General features: G+C 42.0%; 1 protein-coding gene and 1 long non-coding RNA gene across 2 annotated transcripts in view; one reads left to right on the forward strand and one right to left on the reverse strand.

Moving 5' to 3' along the window:
- Positions 1 to 27,035, forward strand: part of LOC124277277 (von Willebrand factor A domain-containing protein 8-like) — a 70,982-nt gene that overhangs the window by 14,519 nt on the left and 29,428 nt on the right. Inside the window, 19 exon segments of the mRNA XM_046712932.1 lie at positions 183 to 291; positions 664 to 768; positions 2,170 to 2,280; positions 3,062 to 3,196; positions 4,280 to 4,357; positions 4,995 to 5,155; positions 5,681 to 5,693; positions 5,695 to 5,795; positions 6,527 to 6,695; positions 7,491 to 7,562; positions 8,387 to 8,502; positions 10,623 to 10,839; positions 11,440 to 11,588; positions 11,774 to 11,849; positions 13,103 to 13,238; positions 13,359 to 13,478; positions 14,272 to 14,477; positions 15,176 to 15,327; positions 20,592 to 20,706. Of these exon segments, the coding sequence (XP_046568888.1) occupies positions 183 to 291; positions 664 to 768; positions 2,170 to 2,280; positions 3,062 to 3,196; positions 4,280 to 4,357; positions 4,995 to 5,155; positions 5,681 to 5,693; positions 5,695 to 5,795; positions 6,527 to 6,695; positions 7,491 to 7,562; positions 8,387 to 8,502; positions 10,623 to 10,839; positions 11,440 to 11,588; positions 11,774 to 11,849; positions 13,103 to 13,238; positions 13,359 to 13,478; positions 14,272 to 14,477; positions 15,176 to 15,327; positions 20,592 to 20,706 (2,341 nt within the window).
- On the reverse strand, positions 16 to 16,767 carry LOC124277278. The gene is made up of 3 exons (XR_006898784.1): positions 16,666 to 16,767; positions 3,662 to 3,665; positions 16 to 26 (listed from the first exon to the last, which is right to left on the reverse strand). It is a non-coding gene; the product is annotated as an uncharacterized LOC124277278 (long non-coding RNA).

The raw sequence follows: 27,035 nt of genomic DNA on the forward strand, positions 1-27,035 counted from the left end.
ACAAAGGGGGATAACTCTTCACACTCCTTGAAAAAAGGATTAATGGAGTTGTCTTTCTTGAATGAAACCAAGCACTTGATAGCTGGTCAAGGTTGTTTGTACTAGAAATCCAATTAAACATATTCCTAAAATGCTCAATAATTTCTGGTCATACTATATAACTCTGACATGTCTGGTTCCAGGATATCCCAGCTGTTGTCGTTTGCATCCACCATGTTGACAGCAGAGTCCACCTCCCTCGGGCTACCAGACTTCCCTCTTGACAATCTAGTACATCTAGTCAGGATCATGGTGGGTGAACAGGAATAATCACATTGAATCTGAATGTCTGATTGAGCTTATTTTGTATGTTAAGCAGGGTATTGAGTCATCCCTCAGATGAAAGCCTTGCCTTTTCAGCTTACCCTTGTTCATCCGAGTGTCCGATGCAGGACATGGATAGTCTCCCCTTGTATATTTCAGTGTTTCTGTTACTGGACACAGGGTTTGCTCCCTTTCTTTATTGGGGTGTTTATGTTCCTTAACTCTGGGGTTGTCTCCCCTTGTGTATCTGAGCGTTTATGTCAGATAACACATGGGTTGTCCTCCTTGGTTTACTGGAATTCTTTTGTTACAGAAAATGGAAGTTGTCTGCCCTTGTTTATTGCCATGTTCATGTTGCAGGATGCTGTACCGTCCGTATCGTCCCTGGAGCTGATACAGAGACTGTACCCATACAACCTCATGCTGGGCACGGAGGGGAAGACGGCCGTTGAGGACACACTCAGTGTGAGTTGTAGCAGATCAGTTGTGTGTGTGAATTAGGGGTGGGTATTGCAGAATTTTCATATTGCGATATATTGCGATGCGAAAGTATGTATTGCGATATGTATTGCAATATATTGCATGAAGTATTTTTAAACAAAAAACTACTTATAATTGAGTTAATGCTTGATTTATAGAGCAAAAACACAGCAAAATCACTATGCTTGATTAAGCTTTAATAACAACTTTTCATCATGATAAAATAGAAATGTAAAAATTATTAGGCACAAATGACACAAGGAAATATCCGGAGATTTCCGAGTGTTACGAAGTTTTGCAAATGCAAGTCAAAATACCGGTTTTCAATCAGCGTAACGCAATACGTATCGTTTTCATGTCTGAACCGGTAAATACCAGTAAACCGGTTATACTGCGCAGCCCTAGTGTGAATAGACGTGAATAGAACAGTACATCACAAGACTAAAGCTTGGGATCATTTGTTTGTTGTTTGATGCAACACTTAGCAATATTGCAGTTGTAAATAATGGAGTCTGGACCAGACAATCCAGTGAGTGACATGATGAACATTGATCTAGGCGATTGGGATTGGATGCATTCACCAAGTCAGTGAGCCTGACCACCCAATCCCGTTGGTCTCCTCTTACGACAAGTACAGGTTTTGCTGAAGACCAATTCTAACCTGGATCATCATGGGTCCACAGTGTTACATTTTGCTTCAGAATGGCCTCCTTCAGATTGATGTGGGAATGTCACAACGTCATATTTACAGTCATAAATAGCACATTACAGTTATTGCAAGTTTCTGTGTCTTAATTCTGATATAATTACTGAGTTTGTGAAAGTTGGTACTGGCATCAAATTGTTTTACAGCTTACGGGTCAGCTTGATATGGATGCACCATTGTATAGATCATATTCAAGATGTCCTTACATATTGCTTACTTGTGAAGGTCCGGGTTAGAATTGATCTTCAGCAAGCCATGCTTGTCGTACGAGGCGACTAACGGGATCTGGTGGTCAGGCTGGCTGACTTGGTTGACACATGTCATCGGTTCCCAAGTGCGCAGATCAATGCTCATGCTGTTGATCACTGGATTGTCTGGTCCAGACTCGATTATTTACAGACAGCCACCATATAGCTTGTATATTGCTGATGGCGGCGTAAAACTAAACTCACTCACTCACTACAGTCATAAATAGATCTTATGACTGTTACATCTAAGCCAAATGGCACATTACAGTTATTGCAAGTTTCTGTGTCTTAATTCTGATATAATTACTGATTTTGTAAAAAGTTGTTACCGGCATCAAATTTTACAACTTACGGGTCACCTTGATATGGATGCACCATTTTATGCAATGTATTCATGATATCCTCTAAACATTGCTTAATTTGACCTTTCAGAAATTCGAGTTGATTGGGTCGACACCTGTGTATAGTGTCAGCAATGTGGATAAACATGGAAATGAGGCAATGGTGACGCTGTCTCAGGGTCGAGATGCACATCCAGTACAGGTGAGAGAAACACATTTTGGGGAGTAGAATTACCTGTCACATATACAGGTGAGATGGATTGAGCACACCTGTGTCTCATGTGTTAGGTATTACTAATTTAGTTTCAGCAATACAGGTGAGATGCATTGAGAACTTTTCTTGCGGAGTGGAGGTACCTGTCAGTTATTAGTAATTTAGGTATCTTAAGGACCGTTCATAATATATGGCTAAGGGGGGTGATGATGATTTTAGTGGGGCACCCATTTTGTTCTGGGGAGGTAGAGGGGTCATCAATTTTGTATGCATGTAGTAAGGGGGTCATCAAGTTTGTTCATAAAAATATTTAAATATTATAATATGGGAAGAGGGAGGGGGTCATTGATTTTGTACATGACATGCGTTACTTTGTACATACATTTTAGGGTTGGTCAGTCACATTGTACATGCTTCTCCATAACAATCATCATCACTCCCCCTAGCCATAAATTATGAACGGTCCTTTAATACAGGTGAGATGGATTGATGCCTGTGTCTCAGGCAGTACCTGTCAGGTATTGATAAATTAGTTAAAGCAACACAGGTGAAATTGATTGATCACAAATGTGTCTCAGGTAGTACAAGTAACTGTAGGGTATTAGTAAATTAGTAATTTAGTTACCGCAACTCAGGTGACAGTCACAGATGTCTCAGGTAGCAGAGTCACCTTTCATATTTTCAGGTGAGATATTTTGACCAAACATGTCTTTAAGGTATTCAACGTGAGGTTTTAGCTGTGGCAGAAACTCAGGTATTGTCTTTCCAGGTGTCTGCCGGGACACTCCCCTCATCAGCAGGGGACAAGGAATCTCCGTTCATCAGGACCGGCTACCATGATGCTCTGTTGTCGGAGATGCTGCAGTCACACGTCACGACAGACTTCTGTCTAGTGGGACCAAGGGTAGGGAAGCTGAACCAAATATATACTCATGGGGAAAGAAAGGGAACACATGAGATAAGATCATAATGAAGAGTCTAAGACTTAAGCATGAATGTGATGATGTTAACGTGATGTTTCTGTGGTGATGATGTTATAAATGGACAGCTTAAAGACTCACGCTGGTCCACTCGACTGAGACAACTAAATTACAGCGGGGCAGGTCAAAATCCAATGATTGTGGTCCTCATCAACTAGTATCATTTAGTGGAAATATATTTCTTAACTGGTTCACTAATTTTGTCACTTATTGCAACTGAATGAAACTGATGGAAAATATTGGCTTAGTTATTATTATAGGATATTTATATAGCGCACATATCCAGGCAACTAGTGCATGCTCAAGGCGCTGGTATATTTCCCTCGATCATTGGATGTCAATCTCAACGGCACATCGTATTATCAATCTCAACTCCCTGGGGAGTATACAGCTCTTGCAGCCACTAGGCGCACCGACTTATTGTGGCTTTCTCATCCTAACGAGGTACCCATTCACAGCTGGGTGGACTGGGACACATAGTCACAGTACTTTGTCCAAGTTCACTGCACGTTGCTGTACCCGCAACTGGGTGTTTGCACGTATTCATGTGGCCACCATCTGGTCATATACCAACGGATTCGTGGGTTCTTTTAAGTGCCCAGGGTTGTGTACTGTACACTAGGGGTTGTGACAACACTGAAAGAGTCTGCACACAAAGTTGACTCCAAGGTTTTTACACCCGGTCACAGACTTGTCTTAAAAACTGAATTGCTGAGACTGATGGATGAATCCAAAATTTGAACATTTTGTAGACTGACTGACTGAGTTTGGTTTTACGCCGCTTTTAGCAATATTCCAGCAACATCACGGCGGGGGACACCAGAAATGGGCTTCACACATTGTACCCATGTGGGGATTCGAACTCAGGTCTTCGGCGTGATGAGCCACCGCTTTAACCATTAGGCTACCCCACCGCCCCAAACATTTTGTAGAAGCTGCTTGAGACATGTCACTGCTGTAAGAGATGCCTTGTGGGTGGTATTAATGTGAATATTGGTGGGTTTCAGGGCTGCGGTAAGAGTGTGTTGGTGAAGCAGTTTGCCGACATGCTGGGATACCACACAGAACCCATCATGTTGTATCAGGTAAACATTACAATCAGTTGAAGGAACGGAGTTATCCTACTTCCCAGTTGGTGTCTATAGAAACATACCATATCCTGTTCATGAGCTATGTAGTCACTGGCTCCCAGAATGCTGCTGTTCATATTACCTCCCCCATATTCTAACATCCTTGGTAATATCCTCAATTAGTTTAATAATTTCTCACAGAGAGTCTAAAACACCGTAATTAGAAGGAAACACAGGCAAACAGTGTCAAACAAACTTTAACGATGATTGCTGCCCTGTAGGAGCCTAAAATTCCCTCCTTTTTAACAAATTCAAAGAAATGGATGCTTTCTCTCTGCATCCAATTTTGATTCTGAAATCTTAAAAAAACAACAAGACAAGTTGTCTGTCCATCTGTGGTTTGATGTGATTTCATGTCCTTCACATGGTAATCCACCCAGTTTTGTCTACAGGCTACGATATACACCTGAGCAGTGGTTACATGGCAACTGAATAGTCAGTTTGTTTTTACCTTATATGGATGCTTGGCTAAACCTTGGCACACAACTCTCATATTGTTGTAATCTGGACAGGTATTTATGTTTGGACAACTTTGCAGTGGACTCATTATGAAAAGGGTTATTGAAGAATATTTTATTTCATCGGAATCTAGGATATGACATCACGGGACCTACTTCAGCAGAGGACAACGTTACCGAATGGCGATACCACGTGGCGCCACTCTCCACTTGTCACTGCTGCCCTGGAGGGAAGCCTTGCTGTACTTGATGGAGTTCATCGAATAAACCCCGGGTCCTTCTCTGTGCTGCATAGGTGAGTATAGGAGGGGTAGACATGTGCGAGAAGTGCGATCTCAGTCCAGAAGTCACAAGATATTCCGAATATCAGTGAGTGAGTGAGTGAGTGAGTTTAGTTTTTCACCACTTGTAGCAATATTCCAGAGATATCATGACGGGGTCATGAGGCTTCCCATGTCAGGACACCATGTGGGGAATAGAACTCAGGTCTTCGGTGTGACGAACAAACACTTTAACCACAAGGCCAACCCACCATCCCTGCTAACTCAGTCCAGAAGTCACATGATATACAGAATATATTGGTGGGATCAGATGAAGTTTTATTAGAATAAGCATGAAAGTGATTTAACAGAATCAATACATTGACAGTTTCTTAAAAGTATGGTTGGTATATTATTGATATTTTTATAAGGGCAGAAATGATGTTCACTCACTTACTTCCAGGTTTGTGTGTCCCAATATTTGACATGATTCATATAATTTGCTTACATCTGTGAATTTGGTTACCTCAGTTTTTGTATGACTCAGCTTGTGCTTATAGATTGGTACACGAAGCGAGATCTGCAGCTGTATGACGGGACGCGTCTGCTCCAACACGATCGATACCAGGACATACAGGAGAAGACAGGGCTGTCTCAACAACAGCTGGAGGAGCGGTAAGCAGAGAACCACTCCAACTGGAGCAGAGTTACTTTAGTTTATACCACAATATCCACTTCCTGTTGATATCTTAGAAATATAGATAACATAGAAGTGAGTGAGTTTAGTTTTACGCTGCTGGATTCTAAGATTCTTGGGTTTAAGGGATTCTCATGTTCTGGTGTCCCAGAATTCTGGTGTGGAATTCTTAGATTGAAGGGAGTCTGATGTTCTGGTGTCTCAGCAGTGTGCGAAATAGCCACTGGCCCACTAATCCATGGCTAGTAAAAATCCAGTCGGGTCAGTAAATCTCCACAGTCACTGCCCCCGACTGGCTTCTGAATTTTCATGGGGTCATTTTGTGAATATATCAGTCTCTCTGCCTTGTTAAGTTATAATACAGTTTAAATCATGCAAGATTATGGCCTGATAAAACTGTTCATCATATTAGCAGTTCAATGATGAAACTGGTGTCATGCCAACCATATCTTATTCTCATCTATTTTTGTAATCTTTTGCTTAGTTTCTACATTCAAATTTTCAGGCTAGTGAATTATTTTGTGGGCTAGTAACTTTCAGGCATAGCTAACCCACCTGGCTTGCAAAATGTGGAAACTATTTCACACTGTGTGTCAGCGTTCTGAGATTTAAAGTTTTTTGGGGGATTCGCATGTTCTGGTGTTCAGGGGGGCTCCACTCTCCATCTAACCTTGTTCTCCCCATTACTCTTATCACTGTTCTGTATCAGGAGGATTTTCCCTATCCATCCATCCTTCCGCCTCATCGCCCTCGGGGAACCCCCAGTTGTAGGGAGCAGCAAGCAGCAGTGGATGTCGCCGGAGATGTTGACGATGTTCCTGTACCACCACATGCGACCGCTGTCACGGGCAGAGGAGACAGATGTTATACACAGACTGGTGGGTGCTCATCTTTGCATACTTTACAAGGAGTAATGATAGTTTTAGCATTAGTCAACAATATACTATACACAACCCATGCTTGTTGTAAGAGGTGATTAACTGGTGGTCAGGCTTGCTGACTTGGTTGACACATATCATCGATCCTACTTATAGGTCCCTCTCCCATTCTCGCGGGTTTCCTACTCTCGTGGTAAATACGTTTTCTGTCGAAATCGCCAATGCGTGACACTTAGCGGTTGTTTACATCACCAACTGGTAACTAGGAATTGGACCAAGTCGGTGAATGATCAAAATCTTGCAGTGTCACGAATATTGGGGAGTTTATACCAACTTGGACATATCATTACTTTTTCCCGCCCTTTCCGGCAGGATGACTCTTACATACTCTCAATAACGTTAATTCCTGGTAATACCGCGAGAATAGGAGAAGCCTCGTTTGTCAATGGCGGATGGCATTGTTTATCACCGGGCCCACGAGTGGTAATTCACCTGATGGATCTAGCAGCTGATAGATGCATATGTTAAAGTTGAGGCCCTTCATTTAATAACAACAAGCATTCATATGATAAGAATTGTTTCTGTTATTTTTTCAACCGATATCCGTAAGTACCGCGAGAATAGGAAACGCTTTCCTATGTAGGGAGATGCTCTTGCTGTTAATCACTGGATTTTCTGGTCCAGACTTGATTATTTACAGACCGCTATCATATAGATGGAATATTGTTTAGTGCAGCATTAAACAACAAACAAACAAACAAACAACAAACCAGCAATTGTTTTCTTTGATTTCAGGTTCCTAATGCTGAAAATCTAAGTAAATTGTTTGATTTTGTCCACAAGCTGAGAGATTCCACAGACCCCACTGTAAGTAAATCATGTACTACTTTCCTGAATATACAGCTGTGTAGTGGGAACAAAGGCACCACAATCACCATGAATTATGTTCAAAATGAAAGTATAACTGCTGACTTGCAACACTGGAAATATACCCAATTCCAAGAGAAATGTGAATCACTTCAAACTGTTGGGGCGGTGGGGTAGCCTAGTGGTTAAAGCGTTTGCTCGGTCCGGGTTCGATTCCCCACATGGGTACAATTTGTGAAGCCCATTTCTGGTGTCCGTGAAATTGCTGGAATATTGCTAAAAAAAGGCGTAAAACCATACTCAGTCAGTCAAACTGTGATACAGTGGTGAATAGAGAGATTGATGTTGGTTTATGAAAACATGCAAAGAAAACAATGTGAGTCCTGAAATATTTAACATGTTTAGCATTGCTATCAGTCTGACAACTCTTTCTATTCAAAATTACTAGTAGTCACAAGGTTGTATTGTATCCTGAGGTTTATGACATACATTTATGACATCAATCACATGACTGTTTGACCGGTAAGGGGGAGGTAACTCATGGGTGAGTGTATTTTTACGTCCGCTCGGGAACTACAAGGGATTCAAGTGTTCCACTACCATTCGCAAGGGAAAGGGAGATAAGCAAAATATCATGAGTCAGGATAAGTATAAAATATCAATTTTACTTAAAACATTACATTTTTGTCTATTGTTTCATTATTATGTTATTGTTGTCTCATTGTTTCATCATTGTCTCATTGTTGTGTCATTGTTATATCGTTGTTACATCATTGTCTTATTTTGTTATTCTCATGATCACCAGTACACTAAATTTGTTTCAGATACAATCTATAGCTGCCTCAATGTCTACCCGCCAACTGCTCCGTATTGCCAGGAGTCTAGCTCAGTACCCAAATGAAGACTTGTATGGCATTGTACAGAAGGCCTGTCTGTCTAGGTGAGAATATAGGTGCCTTAGGGTGTTCTCAGCTTCCATTTTTCAGCAGAAGTGAATAGAGTATTTTGTAACCACGGTGATTGCTGTTGATCGAAGGCTTTAGACTCGGTGAAGAATTGGTGTTCAGCAATCCATGCTTGTTGCTGCAAAGATCAAGTGGTAGTGTCTTTGACTGGTTGATGCATGTGTCATAACCCAGCTGTGTCAGTCCGTACTCAAGATGTCAATCACTGGTTTGTCTGGCCCAGATTGTACTTTACAGACCACCCTCATCTAGCTGGTATTACTGATAACTTCTTTGAGAGGCATTTAGAGCTTATTACTGAGTGTAGTGTTACTCCTGGTATTACTGAGTGTGGTATTACTCCTTGTATTACTGAGTGTCGTATTACTCCTGGTATTACTGAGGGTCGTATTACTCCTGGTATACTGAGTGTCGTATTACTCCTGGTATTACTGAGTGTGGTATTACTCCTTGTATTACTAAGTTTGATATTACACCTGGTATTACTGAGTGTGGTGTTAAGCTACAAACAGAAAACTAACTTGTGGATAGAAACAGCAGTTAGTGAAAACAAAAAGGCAGTTACATTTCAGAAGATACTGTCGATAATCATATGTTTTTTTCCCCCGCCGCGTGTTTAGCGTAATATAGTATTAGGCTCCGTCTGTACGTATGTACGAATTGGAATATCTTAAGAACCGTTCTCTAGATTCTTTTCATATTTGGTACCTGGGTTCATCACACTATAAGAAAGGCCCAAGTCAGGTTTGGTGACCTTGACCTTCATTTCAAGGTCACAAGGGGACTTTCACGTTTTACCTGCATGCTAAGCTATCTCAAGAACCGTTCACTGGATTTTCTTCAGATTCAATACCAAGCTTTATCTCGGAAAAGCACAGGGCCCAGTCGATTTTTTGTGACCTTCACATAATTTTCAAGGTCATGGCGACACTTTGAAGATTTCAGCATGTAAACCTGCATGTAAAGCTGTCTCAAGAACCGTTAACTGGATTTTCTTCATAATCAACCCCAGGCTTTATCCAGGGAAGGCGCAGGGCCCAGTCAATTTTGGTGACCTTCACTTAATTTTCAAGGTCACAGAGACACTTTGAAGATTTCAGAATATTAAACTACCTGTTATGCTTGTCAGCGAAATACCTAAAGAACCATTAACTGGAGTTTCTTCATATTTGACACCAAGCTTCATCCAGGGAAGGCGCAGGGCCCAGTCGATTTTGGTGACCTTCACTTAAGTTTCAAGGTCACAGAGACACTTTGAAGATTTCAGCATGTTAAATTGCTTGTTAAGATAGTCAGCAAGATATCGCAAAAAATGATCAGTGGATTTTCTTCATATTTGACACCAAGCTTCATCTAGGGAAGGCCCAGGGCCCAGTCAATTTTAGTGACCTTCACATAATTTGTAGGGTCACAACGACACTATGAAGATTTCAGAATGTTAACCTGAATTGTCAGGAAGATATTTTAAGAACGGTTCACTGGATTTTCTTCATGGACTTTCAAGACCTCGCTTGAATGTTTTTCAATAAGCAATTTCTTTAGTACTAGTTTTGCATATTTCATACACTATGACATTCATGTCAAGGTCAAAGTCAGTCTTCAAAATATGTGTGTGTTTGAACAACTAAAGAGCAAGATAATGTTTTTGTTGACATTTAACTTCATCTTAAACTTTCATTACTTTATAAGTTTGATTTGATAATTTGCGGCGGGGGATTATGTCACTGTAGTGACAATGCTTGTTGTTGCGTGGAATAACAACATTTGAATAATGAGGCATAAATATTCACAATAATAATGAGAATGAGAAATTAATGTCTGGATATGTCCTTGTAAATTAGAACCATTCATTCATTTTCATGACTTAAATTGACAGTATTGTAGCTCAGTGGCTAAAGCCTTCCTTTGTCACCTCAGAGACTCGGGTTCGATTCCTACATGGGTACACACTGTGAAACCTTATTCTGGTGATAAATCTGGAATTTTGTTTGAAGTGGCATAAAAACATACTAACCCCTTTCCAGATCCATGACTTAAACGTCAATCAAGCAATGAAGATATTTTTGTTATACAAGTGCACTCATGGTATGTGTAGGTTTCTGCCCCGTCTCGCCCGACAAGCCCTGGATCAGACTCTCGACTCCGCCGGGATACAGCCTCTGAAACAGGACCACTCCGTGGCATCCTACGAGAATTCTGTGACATGCGAGGTGCAGGGAGATATGCTCCGTATCGGCAGTACGACGGTTCCGGTGTACAACCCACAGAACAAGACCAAAGTGCCAGACATTCTCTTCTATGAAAATCCACAGGTATGAAGGATGTCTGAGATCTGATAAGTACAATCAAACACAACTGTGTCAAACATTGATGTGTCAAACTTCCCATTGGCTCAAAGTGAAAGTTGATTCCCTGCATATTTCTTCTTTAGTCTTCAGTTTGCTGTCAAGCACCTTCAAACTCAACACAACAGTGTTTGTCTGAACATTTATTCGTAAGACCACATACATATCTGGGGCTGTGGGTTAGCCTAGTGGTTAAAGCGTTGGCTCGTCACGCCGAATACCAGGGTTCAAATCCCCACATGGGTACAATGTGTGAAGCCCATATCTGGTGTCCCCCGCCGTGATGTTGCTGGAATATTGCTAAAAGCCGCGTCAAACCAAACTCAGTCAGTCAGTCAGACATACAGATCTGGTAAGGAAAGCATTGGTTGCAGTACAGATTGTTTAACTAATTAGTATGGAAGTGTATAAACTGCAGCTATTCTATATAATTGTACTGCCGAGTCCTTCTGGCACAATCTCCATGACAACAAGCAAACAGTCTCTGACCTTCAAATCAACATTAGTGTAACCATATTGTTTGGATATATCCCCCCAACTGTCTCCATCGTAACGTGATGTTTGCAGCACCTGTCTGTGATGGAAGACATGTTGAGAGATTTCACCCTGGGGGAGCACCTGCTGCTGGTGGGGAACCAGGGCGTCGGCAAGAACAAAATCGTGGACCGCTTCCTCCAGATGCTGAACCGCCCCCGGGAGTACATCCAGCTACACAGGTACAGGAAGAGGCGACATATTAATACATACGGTTAATCCCGTGTACTTGCGTATTCCATAATAGTGTTTTTATTCGATGCATGATGTGTATTTGAAAGTTGAATTGTGTGATGTCTTCAACAGGTAATCTTACGTGACGTCAGCTGAATGGGGACAAATTTAAGTTCCTTGTTTTATTTGACAGAGACACAACGGTTCAGACGCTGACACTGCAACCAACTGTTCAAGATGGCGTCATTATTTACGAAGACTCTCCACTGGTAGGTCTTATGGGAACTGTGAAGATCCAGCTTAGAACTGACCTTCACCAAAATATCAGCAAGTGGGCAGGCTGACTGATTTGGTTGATGCTTGTCATCATATCCCAGTTGCTTAGATTGATGCTCGTAATGTCAATCACTGGATTGTCTGGTCATGACTACTATCTATCAGCTGCTGTCATACAGCTGGAATATTTGGAATGCGGCGTTCAAAACCAACATACAAAACTTAATTTACAGGGGAACTGTCAATAAGTAGTCCTGTAGTTCATTCCAAACACTACATTGTTCATCCACTGACACAAATTCTGTGATGTACATCTGCTTAGTGGCAGATGATAAACACAACAGTGACAATGTCTTAACTTCACACACAGGACTCACAGTATAGTTTTGACCATTGGCCCACTTTAGTTATGAATAACAGCTGGACAATGTTGGAGTAATCTGACAATGTTTAAACAATGAGTGAAAGAGTAATATAACAATGATTAAATGGTGTTTTTCTATTTCATGATTATTCTTTGAACTCCAAAAATATAACCTATATTATATACATACATCATACATACTAACATTTGTATAGCGCCGATATCCAGCTCAGCTCAGCTGCTCAAAGGCGCTTTGTTTTTCCCTCGTTCACTGGATGTCAATCTCAACGGCACATCGTATTATCAGTCTCAACTCCCCGGGGAGCACATACAACACTTGCAGCTGCTAGACGCACCGAGTTATTGTGGCATTCCCATCCTTACGAGGTACCCATTCACAGCTGGGTGAACTGGGACACAAAGTCACAGTACTTTGTCCAAGTTCACTGCATGTTGGTGTACCCGCAACTAGGTGTTTGCACGTATTCATGTGGCCACCATCTGGTCATATACCAACGGATTTGTGTGTTCTTTTAAGTGCACAGGGTTGTGTACCGTACACTAGGGGTTGTGACAACACGGAAAGAGTCTGCACACAAAGTTGACACCAAGGTTTTTACACCCGGTCACAGGTGGGCTTGTTCCCGTCACCTCAAGCTCGATGGATCACTAGCCTGGCTCTTTAGCCAGTTCGCCCACCACACCACATATTATGCGTCATTCTTGTCATACTGTCTAAAGTATGCTGTCTGTTATGCTGGCCATGAATGTCATACTGAGTTACAGCGCTCCATTAAGCGGTGTAATTGCATAAGTACTTACTATACAATCATGTTTTGTGGCATAAGACAAATGTTGAGAGACTCTTATATCATGCTGTAGGTCAAGGCCGTGAAGCAAGGTCATGTGTTGGTTGTGGATGAGGCAGACAAGGCTCCCACACATGTTACATGTGTGCTGAAGACACTGGTGGAGTCGGGAGAGATGCATCTAGCAGACGGCAGGAGGATTTTGTCAGGTGAGACGTCTAACGAATATACTGGTCAATGGCAATCCACTCTTACCAAATATTTGACTGTAAGCTAAACTCCCGATGTGACCTTGAACTCCCAACTGACTCCGCCTGTTGTGTGTACAGCCAGGACAGGAATGTCTCCCTCCAGCAGCGTGATCGTGGCTCACCCAGACTTCAGGATGATTGTTCTAGCCAACAGACCAGGCTTCCCCTTCCTTGGAAATGATTTCTTTGGTGCTATGGGTAAGAGATCAATAAACTGTCAACTTTCTATTAAGTCTCTGGGCATTTAAATTTTCTGTACATTTTACAAGTTACTCAATGTATGAGATCATCTCCTATTCATCCTCTAGAGAGCCAGTACTTGTGCTGTCCCCAAGCATGATATTGCTGAAATACTCCTACAAATGATGTGAAACTAGTGCTCAAGTTGCGTCAAATCTTTCCTTTTGAAAACCGGGCAGTGGGGTAGCCTAGTGGTTAAAGCGTTGGCTCATCACCCCGAAGACCCGGGTTCGATTCCCCACATGGGCACAATGTGTGAAGCCCATTTCTGGAGTCCCCCGCCGTAATATTGTTGGAATATTGCTAAAAGCGGCGTAAAACTAAACTCAGTCAGTCAGTCAGTCCTTTTAAAAACCAGTCTAGCGATCAACTGGTGCCTTTTGATGGTTTGGGATTTTATTTTATTTTGGTTTGTTATTTATGACATTTTGGAATTTCCTGAAAATGAGGGTAATGCTTGTTTCTGGGGAAGAACTACAACAGTGTTGAATATCTCGAGTTGAAACTTGCTCTGGAAATTAGCCCAGTGGTGAACTGGTGCGCTGTGATGATTGTGCTTATATACTGAAAATACTGAACAGCCATGTGTTTCTCTTCCTTGAACTGAAGTAGTTTCCATGAACCAGAAGAGGGGTATACCAGCTTCTATTTCCAAACTGCACCTGACCCAGGCAGTGTGTCATCACCAGATGACTCTTGTTTTTCATCCCATGAATAATGAATAATGTTTTTTGTTTTGTGTTCTCTCCAGGTGACATATTTAGCTGTCACGCAATCGACAATCCAGACATTGAGTCGGAGATGGCGATGTTGAGACAGTATGGTCCGAATGTGTCTGAGGGGACTCTCCGAAAGTTAGTGATGGCCTTCGGGGAGCTACGAGATATGGCGGACCAAGGTCTTATATCGTACCCCTACTCTACCCGAGAAGTTGTCAACATGGTCCGGCATATACAGGTAACTTCAGTTACTTTAACCTTCTGTTACAACCCGTGTAGATCTGGGTTAGAATTGATACAGTAGAATTGATGCTCATGCTGTTGATCACTGGGTTGTTAGTTCCAGACTCGATTAGTTACCGACTGATGCCATATAGCTGGAATATTGCTGAGTGCGGCATTAAACAACAAATAAACAAACAAACAAACCTCCTTTTGCAGGTGACCTGTGAAGATCCGGGTTAGAATATTGATCTTCAGTAACCCATGCTTGTTGTAAGAGGCGACTGGGGCTGTGGGGTAGCCTAGTGGTTAAAGCGTTGGCTCGTCACGCCGAAGACCCGGGTTCGATTCCCCACATGGGCACAATGTGTTAAGCCCATTTCTGGTGTCCCCCGCCGTGATATTGCTGGAATATTGCTAAAAGCGGCGTAAAACTAAACTCAGTCAGTCAGTCAGTGTAAGAGGCGACTAACAGGATCAGGTGGTCAGGCTCGCTGACTTGGTTGACACATGTCATCGGTTCCCATTTGTGCAGATTGATGCTCATGCTGTTGATCACTGGATTGTCTGGTCCAGTTGATACGTATGAATTTCACTGGTTTGTTGTTTGTGAAAAGGACACGTTCAAGGCAATACAAAATCTGGACATTAAATTGATAATTCACTGTCACATAAATGTTAACAATTATTGATTCACTCCTGCTCCTGTTTCAGAAATTCCCAAGTGAGGGCTTGACAACCGTGGTGAAGAACGTGTTTGACTTCGACTCATACAACCAGGAGTTGCAGGAGACCATCGTACAGACCATGGAAAAACACGGCATCCCACTCGGCGTCCGAGAAGCCAGAATCAGCCTCGCTAAAGAGTAAGATCTGGTTGTTACAAGATGTAGAACTTATAGAGTAAACCAAGCTGGGAGACCAGTATTCCTTGCTCAGTACTGCTGGCCTAAAACTCAGGGTTCGTCATAGATCTTGACCATAACAATGTGATATGGTGGTGTTGAAGTCTGTACTATATGACAAACTGTTAAAACAAAAATCTAAGCAATATTTAAAGAAATGCAATGCTACTCAATTTTTTGCAAGAGACAAAAGATAGTAAGTGATATGAACTAAGACAAGTGACCCTTGTAACATGGATACACTGCTGGGCGGTGGGGTAGCCTAGTGGTTAAAGCGTTGGCTCGTCACGCCGAAGACCCGGGTTCGAATCCCCACATGGGTACAATGTGTGAAGCCCGTTTCTGGTGTCCCCCGCCGTGATGTTGCTGGAATATTGCTAAAAGCCGCGTAAAACCAAACTCAGTCAGTCAGTCAGTGGATACACTGCTCAAAAGAAGTTAAGAACCCATGATTCTAATTAAGTTGCACTTATCTCTCAAGCCATTACAGATGAAGTATGATAACATGAGAGAATCAGGCGAACTTGAACTTCTTTGTAATAGTATATCATATTTACTGGCTCAACAGTCAAATGCTAATCTTAAGGGCCAAATTAAATTTCCACTTCAATTTGGAGCACTGCTGAGGTGTATATTTGTATAGGCTATGTAATGTGTAGTAGAAGCAGAATAGCCCTGTATAAAGTTGAATAGTGTTGTCTCTTTGAATGGTTTGATTTTAACAAAATCTTGTAACAACCAAATCTTTATTCTTGTTGGTGTATCTGATTTCTGTGGTGTATAATGGAGAAGCGCAAGACTGTGGTGTTTGTTTGTCATATAGTACAGTACTTTCATTTTAGTGGCAAACGGGTTCATTGTTTTATGAATATTTCACATTTTTAGGATCAATCTGTGATAGAGCTAAACTGATTTTTTAGAAGTATCTTATTTGATAACATTCTATACAGTGTAGGCCATGGGTGTCGTTGCGTTGTTTGGAATTTGTATGGTCACTTATATTGGTAATCAATTAGAAGTTAGATGAGATGCTTCAGAAGATATATTGAAGGAGGAGGTGAGATGAGAGAGGCAATTTGTGTTGACTAAATTTTATGATATAAACTTTTAAAAACTTTGTTTGGAGGTTGTGATGGGACCTTTGTATGAGGACAGTTATTTGTATGTTATGAACTTATGAAGGGAAGTACCGATATCAGCTAATATGGGACAGGAATACTAAGGTGTTTTTCAGGAAGTGTCTCTTTCCAAATTTGAACACAAGCAAGCCCTAATCTCCAGCTCAGAAGTAGACACCACTGAGAGCATGGGTGTCCATGTTGCCCAAAGCGCTGCTATTATCAGTGTGGAGATATATCCTAATGTTTATAATACTGCTCAACCAAACTAACTCGTGTCCAGTTTACGAGCTGTAAACTGCTGGGCAGTGAGTCTCTTTCACTGAAGGGGTTTAAAGTCAGAGAGTCAAAATGACTAACTCTATGATTTCCCATTTCCAAAGACATTAGGGTCATAGTTCCTCCTCATCATTCACATAATGAGAGACACAGTTGATGACATGTTAGAGATGTTTCAGAAATCACATTGTTTTCAATATATAGTTTACTCTATTTGCTTAATTCACTGTCTGAAGGATGTCAGGTGAAACATAATGTGCGGAAGTGTGAGAATATTTATATAAAAGACTGAATAAATTCTTTATCCTATAAAGTGTTTATGTTAGTTTGGAGAAGTGTATACAAAAATGCTGTTTGTGCCTTCTATGCTGCCGATTACTATGACTACATTCAACATACCAGTATATATAGCATACCAGTACATTCAACATACCAGTATATATAGCATACCAATACATTCAACATACCAGTATATATAGCATACCAGTACATTCAACATACCAGTACATTCAACATACCAGTATATATAGCATACCAGTACATTCAACATGCCAGTATATATAGCATACCAGTACATTCTGGGGCGGTGGGGAAGCCTAATGGTTAAAGCGTTGGCTCGTTACGCCGCGAAGACCCGGGTTCGAATCCCGACATGGGCACAATGTGTGAAGCCCATTTCTGGTTTCCCAGACATGCATGCCAGTATATATAGCATACCAGTACATTCAACATGCCAGTATATATACCATACCAGTATATTCAACATACCAGTATATATAGCATACCAGTACATTCAACATACCAGTATATATAGTGTACCGGTACATTCAACATACCAGTTTAAATAGCATATCAGTACATTCAACATACCAGTATATATAACATACCAGTACATTCAACATACCAGTATATATAACATACCTGTACATTCAACATGCCAGTATATATAACATACCAGTACATTCAACATGCCAGTATATATAGCATACCAGTCCATTCAACATGCCAGGATATATAGCATACCAGTACATTCAACATACCAGTATATATAGCATATCAGTACATTCAACATACCAGTGTATATATAGCATATCAGTACATTCAACATACCAGTATATATAGCATACCAGTACATTCAACATACCAGTATATATAGCATACCAGTACATTCAACATACCAGTATATATAGCATACCAGTACATTCAACATACCAGCACATTCAAGTTCAACATACCAGTATATATAGCATACCAGCATATTTAACATACCAGTACATTCAACATACCAGTATATATATACTCTAGAAAACAAATAAGGGAGCACCACTTCATAGCAGTGTTCCTTTATCTGTTCTCAGATTCACTCCAACAGCCTATTCAAAGCTGGTGATGAAAACTGAAAATATTAAAGGAACGCTTGAATATTCCTGTGTTTCTAAATTTGTTTCTCTCAGTATATTTAGCACACTAGCACATTGAACCTGCCAGTATATATAGGTTATCACACGAGTGTGTTTTTGGATGGTTAATATCCTGCATTAGGAATAAACATTGTATTTAGTGAGCCTTGGCGAGCTGAATACATAGTGTTTATTCCTAATGCAGAATATTAACCATCCAAAACACACGAGTGTGATAACTTATTTATCATACAATGTCATTTTTGCTTTATAATTTTAAAAAATGCGATTTCAAATGCCACAAATCATGAAATTAAACTTTGTGGAATGTCTATGACGTCACAAATATGTGCGGAGTAATACGTTACGTCACAAGCCCGGTGACATAATTTTCTCCTGATCACTCAGCGGTCATCTAGTTCCCAGTAAGCTTTTATGCTAAAGCACGTATTGTTGTCAACAAATCTTAGCTTACGTTTGAAAAATAACAACAAACTCACGTGGAACTTCAGAAACCTTCAATTAACCTTTTGAACAACCAAATACGCTTTAATGTTAGCATGACACTGTGCACCGTTCTCTCGCTAACACTGACAGTTGGTCGGGGAACTGATGTTGGTATCTTCGAAAGCCTATGAAGTTTTATCTTCGCTTTGTAATCTACTCCATCTATAAAAACCAGGCATGAATTTTCTGGGATCAAAGCACTGACAGTACCGTAACCACGGTCGTTAATCTGGACACACTACCGACCCTTGATGCCATGTTTGTTTACACTGTGAAAGTAGTCCCTGAAATTTGCATATAACCTCTCTAATTTGCATCGATATCCTTATATGACCCCAACGGATACCGAAAATATCCGTTGGCTTTATCCTGCCGAGAACACTATCCATTGTATGATAAATAAAACATACCTGTACATTCAACATACCAGTATATATAGCATACCAGTACATTCAACATACCAAGATCAGGAAATTAGAAATGCTGTTTTGAATGCTTGGCCCACACTGCGAATTTTGAATTTTTTTCACTGACCACCTGCTTTGAAAGTTCACCTGATACACCTTCATGTGGAAATGTTGTCAGACTTACACTGGAAGAGATTACGCAGGGAGAAAAATATCTGACTAATGAGATTGTTCAGATGTCAGCTGCCTTGTCTCAAATTCTCTGATCTTTACCATTACAGCTGAAATGAATAGAACGAACATAGAATGGTCAGCAGGTTATCAGGCTGAGTGCAGGACACTGTAACTTGATAATGCCATCGTGCCATAGTCAGTCATGTTGCCATAAGGTGCACAGGAAAACAAAAGCTGAGAGTCAGATGTGATCAATACATTTTCAGAATATGTTTAGGAACACACAGTATCAGACAATTATCTATTCGAACTTAAAACCAAAAAATGTTGCCAAAATGTGAAAGCAGACTTAAACAATACCATACAATGAACAAATGATTGAGAGCACATAAACACTGGAGACAGACGTAGACAAAGACACTGTCACTGGTTGTGTCGCAAGAAAACTGGACAGACTAGAAGGATATCTTGTAAACTAAACTTCCTTCACCGATCTTCCTCGCCTTCCAACTTTTGAAAATGACTAAAGACCACATTGAAGTTACTGTTTTGCAATGGAGCCAAGGTCGAACCCCCTGACACCCTGGTTGTTGGACTCAGAGATTTGTTGCTCACAGTTGGTCAGCACCGTACTTGTGTTAATGAGTTTCATCAACGTTTCTGTGTGAGTTCTCTTTAATGCATCTTTGAATGGAAGCATGGAAGCTCAGCTCTTGATAAGACGAGGGAGTTGAAGTGATGCAAGTCATAGGAGAGGATGATGCTGACAAGCACAGAATTACCTTCAAGACAGTCCAATAACACCATCAAGTTCTGCAGTACATCTGTGCAAAATTGTTGTATCAACTTCATCATCTGTACAGACCCGTGAAGATCCGGGGTAGAATAGGTCTTCAGCAACCCATGCTTGCCACAAAAGGCGACTATGCTTGTCGGTAAAGGGGACTAATGGGATTGGGTGGTCAGGCTCGCTGACTTGGTTGAATATTGCTGAGTGCAGCGTAAAACTAAACTCACTCACTCACTCACTCATCATCTGTACAGGGCATCAGACAACTGTAGCACTTCATACAAGGCATGTTGTAATTACTGCAGATCTTTTTCCAAGACCATGACACAGGTAGGGGAAGGTTGAAGACCAATTTCTAAGTGTCATCTCAAAGGATATTTATGGACCTATTATGATGATATTTGTTTGATGTGGAAACACAGGAAGTCAAGAAAAACTGGATCTGCACCTTTGTTTTCGATATTTTGCATAATCATGGTTGAACAAGCAATGCCCCTTCCCTTACGTACTGATTGTTCCCAAGTTGTGATGTTGTGTGATGTGCTTGCAGGTTCCCGTTGCCAAACTTTGAGGTGATTGGCCAATGGAAGACATCAAGTCAGGGAATGAGACAGAAGACGTCACTCATGAGTCTGCCAGTGGACACCACACAGATTGGAGTCAAGGTACACAGGAGGAACATACACTGCATACATTTCTATTTTTGATGATAATGTGAATGTTGAAATCAAAACTTTAAGAACATGATTAAGAAAACAATATCCCACTGAGGAGATAACTGTATCATTTGTAAAAAACATTCACATTTCAATTTAATCGTCATACTGTCTGTATAAGTAAAGAAACAAAACCGTTTGATTCTGGCTATGTACATGTATTTATGAATGAAACTGTGATGATGAAAAGTGTTGCATAAAGGTGAGCGTATCCTGATCCACTTGTGGCACCAGTCACAAACACATGCAAAGGCTAGTCAACTGTTCACCAGAAAAGACATGGAAGCATATCATAAAAGTCAAAATAACCTATTTTTAAACTTATCGTATCTCACGATTTGCACTTCTCTCTCTTGCATCGACGCTGAGTGGAACGAATGAGAACTTTGCCTGTAGGCCTCTCTTGTCCATACGCCCGTGTTCCCCAGGCTGCTCTCCTTATAGGACAGGTCCCTAGTCCCCGGCTAAGCATGCAGCATGCTCCCCTATCTACCCAAGTGACTACCTCAGAGTGATCATTCTTCTTCTTGTCGCACCACTGTGTGGACATATTGTGAGAGTTCTCAGTTTTCCTTACAAGTTAACATGAGAAATATATCATGGATAGTTGACCTGTGTTCCTGGAACAAGCGTTGTCGGGAATGTGCTTCCTTATCTAAGATGCTTTTAGAGCATATGGACGGGCTTGCTCCCACTGGCTGGCAGACAGAGCTGGTTATACTTCAACACAGCATGGTTTGTCACCCGACAAAACCCCTGCATTCAACGACCCGTATTAACTGCTTGTCGTTCGAAGATTACACTGTCGGAAGGTGATGATTTTTTGGCGCATCGTCAGATGTCTACAGTACTCATTAAGTACAGTTTCTTGTACCTTTTTGTTGGGTTGAGTCCCATACGGGATTCGAATCCACACTTATATGGCATTGTGTAATGAGATGTCTACTCGTCGTTCTGCCTCATCGAACCGCTCTGTGTTGCCAGCTGACTCACACAGCCGATTTACAGTGTCAAACCGATTCACCACACCGAATCGGTTCGCCACAGCGGATTGGGTCAGAACACCAACTCAATTTGCCATATATGTCTGGTTTTTATTGCCGAAACGGCTCATATCATCGAATCGATTCACCTCGTTGAACCAGGGATAATCTACAATATATATAGATATATAGTCTCCCCTGGTGAACCAATTCACCTCGGCCAGAACATTTCACCTCGCTGAACCGGCTCATCTGATCGTTCTAGATCTCTCTATGGGCTGTGATCATTGAAACGTTCGGATTATCGAACCGATCCAAACCACAGCGCCGATCCAGATCACATCAACGTTCTGGCTCACCATTCTGAACCAGATCACTAAGCTGAACTGATTTACCAGCCTGAATCGCTTCAACATGCCGTACTGTTTCACCAGGCCGAATCGCTTCATATCGCCGAACCGGTTCACCAGACCATTCAAGATCACTGAACCGTCAGCATTCATCGAACTGGCAGCATTCGTCAATAATCCGTTGTTCGGACCTTGCCTACCAATTCCCTTGATTCACCAAATTCGGTGAATCACCACTGTTGTCTCATGTTGTTTCCAACACGGCGCATCTTTCCAGCTTACTGGTTCATCATAGCCTACCCTATTTGTGTCTAGGATGCCTCCCAAGACACTTAACCTACATAGAGCCTCGTCTTTGTTTTGCATGGTTCGGGCTATGCCAGTCGCCTTTAAGATGCAGGAATTGTTTTGGTTGATTCGACACACAAAGATACCAGATGTTCTACTTATTACTTTCAACATGGAGGATCGGGACTTGTCAACACTGGGTGTTTACATCCTCATGAGGATCGTGAACTTGCATCTAGAATTTGCCAAATTTGTCTAATTATACTAGTTTTCAACATGATCCCAGTTTTCAGGGCATATGTGAAGCTCTGAATTCCTCACCACAGAGTGGCAAGCTCTAAGCACGACAGTCTGTTTTGTTTATCTGGATTACCTTGATATCCGGATTACCAATACCAGCGCCTTGAGCATTTGCTAGTTGCGTGGATATGTGTGCTATATAAATATCCTATAATAATTACTTTATGGCTAGTGAGCTGCTTAAAGCTTTTAGTCACATAACTTATCCCACCTGGTACCATTTTTTTCTGCTTTTTGAACAGAGGTACAGTAGTAGCTATGTGATTCACCATGCCGAATCGATTCACATTAATTAATTTTGATGTCAGTAGCGCAAACATCCAGACATTTTACGCTCGGCACTTGATGTTCTGACGATCCCAGATCTCAAGAGTCCTCCGTGACCGGGGCTCATCTCATTCCAGATTGAATCTACTCGTAACACCGTTTTGGTGTATATCTCTGGGTGCAATCTTTGCCTGGTTTGTCATCTTCAGCACCCTTTCTTTTATGCCATCAGCAAGTTTTTGGACACTTGATGTTCTGACGATCCCAGATCTCAAGAGTCCTCCGTGACCGGGGCTCATCTCATTCCAGATTTAATCTACCATTGAATCTTCACCATTGATGAATGATTTGGTTCAGTGAATCTACCCTTCGGCGTAGATATCAGCTCTACAACCACCCGTTTGGGCATTACCAGATAAGCTTGCTATCCAAGAATATTTTGCAATGCTTCACTGAGTCAAGTTACTACAGACTACTAGTCACACCGTTTTGGTATATATCGCTGGGTGCAATCTTTGCCTGGTTCGTCATCTTCAGCACCCTTCCTTTTACGTCATCAGCAAGTGTCTGGACAGATGGGTCAAGTTTCTGTGCATGGTAGCAGTGATGTCTCGTCAAGTAGCCAGCATCGCTAAGCTTGGATTTTATGGGTTGTGACTCGCCCGGTTTACTAAAGAAAGTGTTGTCCGGATTTTTGTCACTGTTGCATCGTGTGTAACGCTTGCAAATGGCGGACTACTGTTTGTTTACCGGAAATTTTGATGATTAGAGTGACTATGAAGAGCCCTGGCAGACTTGTCTTGGTCCTATGAGTCGGACATCAAGTCCAGCCTTCAACTGCTAGTCACAATGAACGGTGCCATTCCCAGTAAGAGTGATTGTGTCGTGATTTCGCTGGCCAGCCGAGAGAGACTGCTTATCGAGTGGGACAGAAACACCCGTGAACGGTTTGACTTTGGCTGGGGTTTCTCAGTTTTCTACCTTAGCTCAAGCACTGAGTTCAGAGGTAACTGCAGTTTTGTCCGGACGGTCACCAGGCAGCGATCTACTATCTTTATTACTCCCTGGCGACCCATCACGCTCAACGCAGATGTTTTCTGTGCCCGTACATCTGGGACAACAACCCCAGGGAGTTGATTCGTCTTCTCGCACAGCTACATCCAGCCCTTCATTGGTGGCTCAATGAGCGGAATGTTTGCGGAGGAGTCTCTATGGTGCCCTTCACACCGACTCAACACATGTTCACCGACAAATTTCTCGAGGGCTGGGGAGCTCACTTTCTCCATCATCAGGAGAAAAGGCTCTTCATATCAACGAATTGGAATTCAGCGTTGTCATTATCACCGTTTGGCATTGGGCAGTAGTACTACGGTCCTCCCATCTACTGATTCAATCAGACAATTCCATGGTAGTATGGTACATAAACCATCAGGGATCAGCAGCTCTGCTGCAGTGGACGTTTCAATTTTATCATCTAATTGATGCACTCATCTTAGTGGCCAGAGCCCGACACAGTCCCTAGGCGAGGAATGTCATTGCTGATGCCCTGCCATGTCCCAAACACCCGTCACCCACGGAGTGGAAACTACTACTGATATTCCAATGGATGATCTACCTGTTATCGCGACCAGATGTAGACCTGTTTGCCACTCGGTACACCCAGCAGCTTCAGCAATGTGTCCCCAGTCCCGGACCCTCAGACATGGGACCACGACGCATTAGCCATATCTTGGGAAGGCCTGAACGCATGCGTGTTCCTCCTCCCCCCGGCTCTTACTACCCAAGGTAGTTCAAGCTTACTTGCGACCAGCAAGATTCATCTACTTTTGGTTGCGCCATTTTGGCCAGTGAAAAGCTGGTTCGTCGGCCTAGAAAGCTATCAGAACCGAATCCAGTACCGTTACCCACCTGTTACCCATCCACATTCAGACGTGTACCACGGGTCATCACTAACCCTTCATCTGCACGGCGCATTTACAGAAATCACTGATAGCCAAGGGCTACCCATTTAGAGTCGCTACAGCTATAACATCTGCGTATAGGACATCGACTTGATCGTTGTATGACGATAATGGAAGGAATTTGAACATTACTGTGAATTAGGAGAATTAATTCACCCACCACTGCATCTCTTCAGGTTGTTGCAGAATTTCTACAGCATTTATGGGCTGCAACTAAACTGAAGGTAGTACATTGTCAACCTATTTGGCTGCCATTAATTCGGTTCTAGCCATTACTACTGGAACCAAGGTGTCTACTACTCCCGAGCTCCAGTATCAGCTTCGTTTGTTCAGACTTGCTGACGAGTGTAGGAAGGTCTGACCTCCTGCATGGGATTTGTCAGTTGTCCTCCATCACTCGGTATGAGTCGCTGCATAATAAGGCGTTCAAACAAATAACGTTCAAACTGTCTTTCTATAGTCTGTTTGGCTCAAAAGCGGACCGATGAATTGCAATCTAACTCGAAAACTAATAAACATAAAATACTCAATGAAACGCTGATCATAATCAAAACATCATACCAACTCTGTGAGTTTTTTGCAGAATTTTTGTCCTAAAAATAAAAAAGTTGTTTAACAATATATCATTAAAATATGGACACAGTTCACTATTTGTTACGAGGGAGGAGTGCAGAGAAAGGGACAGCTAGGTGTTCGAGAACGGATGGATACGGCACAGCACAGGTTAATGAATAAATAACTTTGTCTGTGAATGTGCTTCTCGAACACCTGGCTGTCCCTTTCTCTGCACTCCTCCCTCGTAACAAACAGTGAACTGTCTCAATATTTTAATGATAGTTTGATAAACAACTTTTTTGGTGTTGAGGATGGTATTACGTCTTTTGAAAACAACATCTATATTGGCCTGTTTTTTTTTAGGAGTCTCTGGACTTTGTGGCTGACAATTCAGTAGTAGGGGAGTCTGATGACAAAGGGTGCAGATTGTAGACGTGTGGGTCTCTCTGTTTTATTGTTGAAGCAACACCTTACCTAGAACAAGACTTCACACAGGTCAACAACTACCCTGAACAGCTTGTGCAACAAACCATGCAGAACTTCAACACTACTGAACGTTAAACGTGTGAGCTTTCCGATTCACTTTCCTTTTCCCCTCTTCATGATGGGGTTTGGGGGGCTGTCTCGAAGCAGGTGCGGGCCCGATTACTAGTTGTAAGACTTTAATTACGGGGGTACTCTGATAAATCGTGACGAAGTGAGGTGACTCGCCTAGTTGCGTCCCCTTACGTATGCAAGGGTTGCGGCCGAACACCACATCGCTCAGGAGCACCCACTCTTTGGGAGCGATTGTGCCTAGTAAGCCAAGGGGTTCATGAGAACCCATCACTAGTATAGGTACTATGCTAGTCGGATCCGGCCTCCCTTGTTCATTGCTATCTACGGTTGTCATTAGCCTATACAGTATATACTGTCAGTGCCTTTTGACTTAGGGTAATCTGCGACCCGCCGTCCAACCACGGGATAAGTGCAAATCGTTAGATAGGATAAGTTTAAAAATTTGGAAATTTAACTATTAATTGTATATTTATATACTTATCCTATCTCACGTGATGTATGCCCACCCAGCCTGCCCGCTACTCAGATTACGGCGGTAGCTCCAAGAAGAGAATGATCACTCTGAGGTAGTCACGTGGGTAGACAGGGGAACGTGCTGCACGCTTAGCCGGGGACTAGGGACCTGTCCTATAAGGAGAGCAGCCTGGGGAACACGGGCGTATGGACAAGAGAGGCCTACAGGCAAAGTTCTCATTCGTTCCACTCAGCGTCGAAGCAAGGGAGAGAAGTGCAAATCGTGAGATAGGATAAGTATATAAATATACAATTTAAAGTCAAAATTTCCAATTTTCTTCATATCAGCCTCTCTGGGAACCTATGTTTCTTTGTGACCCATGAAGATCCGGGTTAGAATAGGTCTTCAGCAACCCATGCTTGCCACAAAAAGTGACTATGCTTGTCGTAAGAGGCGACTAACGGGATCGGGTGGTCAGGCTCGCTGACTTTGTTGACACATGTCATCGGTTCCTAATTACGCAGATCGATGTCATGCTGTTGATCACTGGATTGTCTGGTCC

This window comes from Haliotis rubra, unplaced genomic scaffold (assembly GCF_003918875.1).
Source record: "Haliotis rubra isolate DU_JTF1 unplaced genomic scaffold, ASM391887v1 Scf22, whole genome shotgun sequence".
Lineage (NCBI taxonomy): Eukaryota > Metazoa > Mollusca > Gastropoda > Lepetellida > Haliotidae > Haliotis > Haliotis rubra.